The sequence below is a fragment of the Solea solea genome, chromosome 5 (assembly GCF_958295425.1).
Source record: "Solea solea chromosome 5, fSolSol10.1, whole genome shotgun sequence".
In the NCBI taxonomy this organism is placed as follows: domain Eukaryota; kingdom Metazoa; phylum Chordata; class Actinopteri; order Pleuronectiformes; family Soleidae; genus Solea; species Solea solea.
In genome coordinates this window covers 24,575,728-24,584,900 of record NC_081138.1, presented here as the reverse complement: position 1 = coordinate 24,584,900, position 9,173 = coordinate 24,575,728, and the positions used below count along the sequence as shown (strand labels likewise).

Below are 9,173 nucleotides of genomic sequence, written 5' to 3'. Positions count from 1 at the left end.
GAACCTTTAATTCACGACAGTGTCTAAGTGAATGTCCTCGGCCACCATCGCACACTTACTTTTTTTTTTTTTTTTTTTTAAAGAAAACACAAAGATGTCTCCCACAGCTGGAGCTCACTTTGAGTCATTCTTCTCCGTCAGTCACGCAGACAGCGAGTGACGCTGCTCCACCTGCACAGTGGACTGTTTTTTTTACATGAGGGCTGCGTGGGTGTGGAAGGGACGCGGCAGAAATCCCCCACAGAACCACGCAGCAGCACAGGGCAACTTGTGACTCTCCGGGTTTGTTCAGCGCTCCCCGTCCCCGCGGCGTGGGCTGAAACTTCACAACAAGCGCCGCGTACGCCAGGCCATTTCTTGTAAATGCGTGCAGTTAGGAGAACGACGCTTCCGCAGTGGGCGGGCGCTCCGACGCGCGCATTGGCGAGAGCGAGGCGGCGGCGTCCAATCACCTCTCAGCTGTTTCATTCATAACACAGAGCACAGTAAACCTGGTGGGCATGTGCCGAGAACATCACCTCAGAGTTACACACACACGAGAACTCAGCGCTTCATCCAAGTGTAAGTGTCCTGTCTTTTTATTTCTTACCTAATAAGTTAAGATTCACACTATTTCTGTACCACACTTAGAACAATGATCAAAGTGCTGTTTTTAAGTTTTAGATTAATTAGTAGACAAACATGACATGGTTTAAATGTAAATACTAACCTCTATTTTTAATTTAATCATCATTTAGGTACAAGGGTAACTTCATCCAAAAAGACAAGTTTTTTCCCCCTCCATCGGAATGGCACATACGGGAGGTCGCAGACTCAAGCAGTGGCTGATGGAGCAGATCCAGAGCGGTCAGTACTCCGGGCTGCAGTGGGAGGATGAAAGTCGCACCGTGTTCCGAATTCCATGGAAACACGCGGGGAAACAGGATTATAACCAAGAAGTGGACGCGTCCATTTTCAAGGTTAGGCGGCACTCCATTTGGAGATGGAGCTTAATTTGGTTTTACGCATTTAATTACGCAGCGTAAAAACCCAAAATGTCATGATACGCACGAGTTCAAAAACTTCAAATCTGATTATTTTGTGGTCAGGTGATCAATTATTCTGTGTGAGTAAATGTGTAGTGTAAACATTAATATATTATACTTTAAAAAAGTATAGATACAATTTTCTTTAAAACAATCAAATCTAATAGAGCAAATCTTTTTTTCTTTTTTTCTTTCTTTCTTTCTTTCTTTTTTTCTTTCTTTCTTTCTTTCTTTCTTTCTTTCTTTCTTTCTTTCTTATATAATCTTTAATGTTTGCTGTTGTTTCTTTCGGTGCCCCTCCACAGGCCTGGGCTTTGTTTAAAGGAAAGTTTAAGGAAGGGGACAAGGCAGAGCCTGCCACATGGAAGACAAGACTCCGCTGTGCCCTCAATAAAAGCCCTGACTTTGAGGAGGTGAGAGAACGGTCGCAGCTGGACATTTCTGAGCCTTACAAAGTCTACCGCATCGTACCCGAGGAAGAGCAGAAGCGTGAGTTTTAGCTGTTTGTGTCTTAGTTTTTCCATGTGTAAAAACAAATACTGTTTCATCTCATCCGAGCCAGCATGGATGTCCTATAAATCACCATGTCACTGTACATTCAGCATATATGGAAGTGAAATAAATAGAAAAGGCATTCATCTAAGATGAAGACATCTAGCTGTAACTGGACGTCACTGTCTGTATGATTCACAATACACAGTAAAAACCACTGCATGAAGGAAATCACACTGATCTGTTCTTCCACCCACAGATGGCAAAAGCCCAATGATGACAATGGCAGCTACCACTTGCTCTGGTGATATTGCCGACTGCAGCCCCACGGAACTCGATGAGTTAATGAAAGAGGTGAGACTGCTTCTCCCCTTTTACCTTTTCCCCACAATGCTCTATTTTATTGAGATACAAGATATCTTCTTCCAGGGAGTCCTGGTCAAGATAGCAGCATAGATAGTTACAGAGACAATGTCAGATATAAAACTCACAACAGAATATAAAAGCTAAAAGGAGGTCATTAAAGGAGAGGAACAAAGAGACATGATCAAGTAAAGATGCAGATGTATACAGGGCCATACCAACAAGATCCTTAATCCGCACCCCTCAAAAATGCCTCTATAGTCTCCAGTTGACTTGTACATGTGTACAAAGCGGCTTTGTTTACAATAAACCCACTCTGTTGTTGTATTTTACAGGAAGAAGGCTGCAGCATCCAGGCCAGCCCAGAGTACTGGTCTCAAAGCAGCATAAATGGTAAAAACAACTTTTTCTTTTTTTCTTCACCTATTAAACGTTGTCATTTACACTTTGACTGCTCAGGAAACCATCTACTTGTATACTTTGGTGTCATCTTTCACAACTTGTGTGTGAATGTGAGACGTTTGAGTCTTTGAAAATAACCACAGCGAAACGCCTGGTGACAAGTGCGGGGTGCTCGCAGGGGTTACTTGCTTGTCTGCTGAATTCTGCAGTGGAAGAATTGACTAACATCCTGTTGAACTTTGCTGACTAAGGCGATTATTTCTTTAGGAGATCGTGTCGGAGAAATGGCATTTCTGATGATGCAGCAAAACAATGACATGTCACTGTGGTCGTGTCCAATCTGGGTTTTATTTTTATTTTTTTTTAAAAAGGGCCTTAACGAGTCTCTTCCGTCTTTCAATTCACAGCTTTTCCTCTGCACCAGGACCCTTTGCCCTCAGGCACGATCAGTGCAGGTATGTTTTATTTTATCCATGCCCTCAGATCTTACAGACAGTAAACATAATCATTTTATTTATGCTTTCCAGATGAAAAAGAATAATACAGAATAGTCATAAATAAATAAACGATAAACAATCACAAATGAATCAAGCAGCACTCAGCCCATACGTAACAGATATTAGATCAGTTTCAATAAATAGATTAATAACATAGAAAATGATATGCACATATAGACAACTGAACTCTCAAAGTCTGAATAAAATGTTTTTGAAAAATAAATCCTTATAACTTTTAAATGAATATTGATGATTTTGTAAAATGCAGGTAAATAGTTAAATATTTAATGTTAATAAAACAAGTACAATGATTACTATGGAATCATATATAATAAAAGACTATATGCTATAATAAAAGATTGCCACTGTCAGTTAAGTACATAATAAAAAGGTGTTTAAAAGCTGATCCAGTGTTTGTCCTAATGCCCCGCCCCTAATGGCAGCAACAAACAGGAAGTAAACATAACTAACAGCAGCTTTAAACACTGACAGGAATAATGAAACAAAAAAAGAACGACACGCACCATGCATTATTGTTGCTGTAATATTCTCTTTTCCACTTGTCCAGCTTTCTCCCAAATGATGATCAGTTTCTACTATGGAGGGAAGCTGGTGCAGAACACGCTGGTCACTCATCCAGAAGGCTGCAGGATCTCTCCGCAGCAGCACCTGGGTCGTGGCGCCCTCTACAGTTCGGACAGCATGCAGAGCGTCCACTTCCCCTCCGCCGACCTCATAGAGTACGACCGCCAGCGCCACGTCACGCGCAAACTCCTTGGCCACATAGAGAGAGGCGTGTTGGTCCGCGCCAACCAAGAGGGCATCTTCATCAAAAGGCTGTGCCAGAGCCGCGTCTTCTGGAGCGGCCTGGGAGAAGTGGGCTCACATTACAGCCACATGCCCTGTAAACTGGAGAGGGACGCCGTCGTCAAGATCTTTGACATGGGACGGTTTCTCCAAGGTAGAAGCACCTAGATCCAGCAAGTAAAAATGATGATGCAGATTTCTAATTTTGCATGGACAGTATAACAAAAAAAACGATTCTTATTCTCTTGATGTTCCAGCTATGCCGCTGTATCAGGACGGTCAGTGTCCTGCTCCCGATCCAACAGTGACTCTGTGCTTCGGAGAAGAGCTCCAAGATGTCAACAATGCCAAAAACAAACTGGTCATCGTGCAGGTAAGACCGGTTTATAATTGACTTTCACAAATACAACTTCCTCTCACAGTCTACAAACATGCAATATGGGGATTGAGTCAATTGGACACTCTAAATTTCAATTGACCGTAGTTGGGAGTGGATGGCTGTTTGTCTCTATGTGACCCTGTGATGGACTGGCGATCTGTCCAGGGTGTACGCCGCCTATCGCCCTATGTCAGCTGAGATTGGCGCACAACACCCCTCATGTGGAGGATAAAGCGACAAATACACCTTCTTCCACTAGTATGAGTTTAATTGGCATTCACCCAAGGTCAAATCCCTCTGCGAAGCCTTTGCTCTGAGCAGCATCACCGGAGATTTAAGACCCAGATGAACATGCTTCACCTGGGTCTTACTTTTCTTCTTTGTCTGCTCTACTTTTTGCCATCTTTTATTTCATCAAGTGGACCATCTAAAAGAAGCCATATAGTTACCAGTAACGGTAACATTATCAGTGAGAGCAACAGGACAGAGCAACCACTGGATGATGTTAATGACATTTTTAAAGCAACTTTACCTGGGTTTAAAAATCCTCACTATACCCACACTTTTCCTACAGACACAAAAAGACAGTAACACACATTTTCCCCGTCTTCTTCTCCATGTGGCAGATCACTGCAGTGAACTGCCAGCACCTGCTGGAGGCGGTGAACGTGCGCCGCGTGCAGCCGTACTGCAGCACCCCGAGCCTGGACATGTCCGATGTTGTGGCCACTGACCCGATGGCCCTCATCTACCAGGACCTGTGCAGCTACAGTGGACCCCAGCGGCCGGCCTGCTACAGGGACAACATGCCAATCACTGCCTGAAATGTGAGCAATCATTTCTCCAGCCTGCACTAGACCAAAAACATGTACAGTAAATTAGGGACATTCGCTTATTATTCCTGAAACACTCTGACAAGGCAAAGTCCATTTAAGACAAAAAAAAAAAAAAATATGAGTCAGTTAAGGAAGAGCAAATCTCTTACAATAAGACTTTAAAGCTGCAGCTCAATATTAGCCTGTCCCTAATCATTTTTTTTTTTTATCTAAGTAATGCTTATATTTGTATAAGTACACAGCTAAGACAAACTTTTTTGCTTTGTTGTTACATGAGATTGTGACAAAGTAACTTTTAAGGGAAGATAATTCTGCTGGTGGGTTTATTATTAACATCCTTTACTTAAGTTGTGATCCTCCCAAGAGAGGTTGATGCTCTGTGTGTCGGCGATTCAGTTCTCAGCGTTTTATTTTTACACCGTCTCGCTTCCCTCACATCGCCACCATTTGCACAGACGGGGCAACAAATGGGCATTTTTTTTTAAAATATTTTATTTCTTCGCAGTAGTAAATCTTTATACGAGCTGATAGCATTTTCCTCGATGCAGTGTGGCATCATATTTGATAGGTTTTACTATCGGACTGTCTGTTTTGTGACCTTATTTTTCTTTTTTTTTTTTTTTAATGAACTGGATTTCTAATAAAAACAAAGTTTTTACTGAACAATGCATACACGTGCTTGTCTTCATATATGCATATAATTCTTTATTTTTATTTTTCAATATATTTGCTATCATATTCTTGTCCAATTCCATACACATTGAGAAAAAAAAAAACGGTCATTCAGTTTCCCACATTGTCAATACAGCTACAACTCCCTGTCTCATAAGATTAATTGTTTAAAAAAGTAAATCCATAACCTGCATCCTCAGAAAATCTAATCCAAGTCTGACCTTTACATTTGTATGATACACTGCAAACAGAAAAACCAAAAACATAACCTCCTAATAAGAACTTCGGATCAATGATGTCCAAGCACGTACACTCACACAACATTTACATGAATATCAGACAGGAACAAATGAAAAAAAAAACATTAAAAAATGTCTATCTTTTATATAAAACTCATATATTTATTATTTTATTTAACCTTAATTTAACGAGGAAGTCCCTTTTAAGACAGAGACAGACTTGTGTGAGGAAGTTCAGTTATAATAATAATAATAATAATAATAAAACACAGCACATACAGAATAAAAACAGCAATTTTTTAATGCACAATACAATTTTCTATCACAACATAGATTCATCATTTTCCAGAGTTTACGGTCAATCTGTAAAATGCTCTGCAGATTATTCCGTCAATAACCTGAAAATAGCAACGTCTGCTTGAGTGACTTTACACCTTGACACTTGACTGATGAAACATTCAAATGAACGGTGCTGTTCTCATGTGTTAATGCACGCAGGGCACCAATAAATGTAATAGAAAGTATTAAACATTCCTCCATAATCTATTCAGGGAGTCTGATAGATATTTAATGATGGGTCTTTAGTGGAAAGAAAGAAGCTATCCCTTCTTCTTGTTTTTTTGTTTTATATAATGCTCGGCTGCACAAAATGCAAATATCTGAGGGGGGGGGGAGATGTTTTTTTGGGGTTTTTTTCTAAGTCCTAGAAATGATCACAAATAATGACGGCTTCAATTAAACCAGAACTATGATCATGATTAAACAGACATATACTGTATAATATAAGCCTAATTTTGTAGGTGTGGTTTTTTTCAGTGTTTTAATATTAGGAATTTGTCATATGTAAATTATAATATTTGCCATAATCAGGCGTGTTTACATGTGGTATTTACTGGTGATCATCATTAACGTGCTGTCTCTATTGAAACACAAAGGTAAAGATGTAAAGAGAGGACGTATCCACTGTGGACAGATTTACTATAAAAACAAACACACGTTCTAACGCCTAGTTTCGTAGGAATGACAAAACTAAAAAAGGACCTCGGCAAAATAGGAGAGGGGAACTCTCTGACAAACCCCTCACCATCACTCCCGTGAGTAACAGAGAAAGGACACACGCAGAGAGAGGTGACCAGCGAGTGCCCAACGACTGAGTGACTCAGAATGTTAAAAAACCATTGAGCAGATGACGATATCAGTGTACACACACACACACACACAAAGAAACTTTCAGTTCTCTAATACAACACACACATACTGTAGTTTTCTAATGGTTTCTAATGCTTACACACACACACACGCACACACACGTGTCATGTCTGGCATTTGGTTAAATAAAGCAATCAGAGAGCGCAAACCTCTGCCGATGCAGTTTCCCCACAGTGTCTATGCCAGATATGCCAGATATTGGCATAGACACGATTTCTTTGGCCAAATAATACACAAAATTGCATCTAATTCAGTTCTTTTATTTTGTTATTTATGCTGCTCACAGCCAAACGGAGCCAAAAATGAGAAATAAAAACACCCCAGCCAGGACAGAGCAACCACTGGGTATTGCAATGGTGTTCATCACATTTTACCTGGGTTTAAAAATCCTCAGTATACCCACACCTTTCCTATATAGGCACAAAAAGACAAATACATATGTTGTTGACATCAACACACATTTTCCTCCATGGTGGAGGTAATTAATCAATCAATAAATAAAGTCTTGTCCTAATAGATAATAGATAATATTCCTAAAAGAATAGATGAGCTGATGATGCTCAAAGAAACACTTCAACTTTGTTGTGTTGCTATTTGTCTCATGTTAAAAACAGCAAGAGTTGAGCCAAAGTGCATCACAAAACAAAATGTAACAAAATAAGACAAAAAGTACAACTACCACATTTACACACATACATATACAATCAGACCACGGCTAATAAATATCAGACCTATAGGAGATGATTCCAGATGTTAAAAAGAGATAATTAAACTCAACTGCACTTGACATAATAACACCGTCATGTCACAGCATGACTTCAAGTGAGATTGATTTTTTTTTTTGCGGGGGTTTCAAAAAATCATTGAAACCATGTGACATGGCTTTTGATAAAAATCGTTTTCACTTTAAATTAGAACATTTAATGAATGGTTGAGTGGATAAAGTCACAGGTGTAATCATGTGTCTGTGCTCGCGTGGGCGTAGGTGTGTGTGTGTGATTTTTGAGCGAGTGTGTGGTTTTTCTATATGGGGGAGTTCTGTCTAAGTTCCACAGAACAGGAACTTACTTCAAAACTGTCACAGGAAACTCAAACACCTCGCCCCCCCCATCCATGCCCCACCACCCACTCCTCAAATAGCACGCTTTAGCCTGGATTAACATAATGAATATATATATATGTATATGTGGTACACTTACCATGTGTATCATGTAATCAGGGACGTTTGGAGCTAATGCATTTTCAGCTGTTCACCATCTCTTGGAACTGAGATAGGGGAGCTAAAATAACATGGCTGTCGGACAGTGTGGTAGATACAGAATACAGTAGAATACAGAGCTATTAGGTTGAAGTCTGTTTACAAAAAAAGGTGGAAAGTTATGAATTACATTAACTTGCTTGTTACTGTAATTGAGTAGGTTTTTTGTGTACTTAAGTAAAAATTTGTAATTTGACTTTTAAGTAAGTATTATTTTTTTGAAGTTAATCACTGAATAAAAAAAATGTTGACCTAAATAAAAAAAAAACAACATAAAACTTTGCAGTGAATTACGAGAACAGGTGAATGGCGAGGACAGGTGGATGACTAGGACAGGTGAATGATGAGGACAGGTGAATGGTGAGGACAGGTGAATGGTGAGGACAGGTGAATGATGAGGACAGGTGAATGGCGAGGACAGGTGAATGACAAGGACAGGTGAATGGCGAAGACAGGTGAATGATGAAGACAGGGGAATTGGCATAATTAAGGATTGAGTGACATTTGTGACCTTTGACCCCATTTTGACTGGTACATTATATGTTTACATATTTTATTTTGTCAGCACTTTAATTTGTAGAGGTTTGCCGCCTTTAATTAAAAACTATCAATGTGAGATTTGGGTCCCCTTGTCCTTTTTGCACGACACAAGAACAAACCCCAACCTTGTTCAAAAAGTACATTTTAACAAGCTACTTTTTTACTTTAACAGTACATTTTTAGACCAGTACTTTAATTAAATTAAACTAAGTGGATCTGAAGCTTGTTGAAAGTGAAAGCGAACATTAAAGAAAGACGCCAAACACTGATTAAGAATTGAAAACTGGACCACACTTGGTGGAGGGCTTAGCACGGGTTCACAGAAAAATGGTCTTTGCACATGGACATAACATAACACGACACAACAAACAACCCCAACCTTGTTATTAAAGTAACTAAGTCACTTTTTCAACAAGCTACCTTTTTACTTTAATTTGTTTTCGAATATTTCAGT

At 39.7% G+C, this 9,173-nt stretch overlaps 1 protein-coding gene across 1 annotated transcript; it reads left to right on the top strand.

Annotated features, from left to right (window-relative positions):
• The first annotated feature begins 220 nt into the window (after positions 1-220).
• Positions 221-5,461, top strand: irf8 (interferon regulatory factor 8). Its single transcript, XM_058628575.1, has 9 exons — positions 221-561; positions 738-959; positions 1,331-1,514; positions 1,777-1,871; positions 2,216-2,273; positions 2,690-2,737; positions 3,348-3,740; positions 3,844-3,959; positions 4,592-5,461. Exons 2-9 carry the CDS (start codon positions 789-791, stop codon positions 4,787-4,789), a joined length of 1,263 nt encoding a protein of 420 aa, XP_058484558.1. The 5' UTR covers positions 221-561; positions 738-788; the 3' UTR covers positions 4,790-5,461.
• Positions 5,462-9,173: the final 3,712 nt, after the last annotated feature.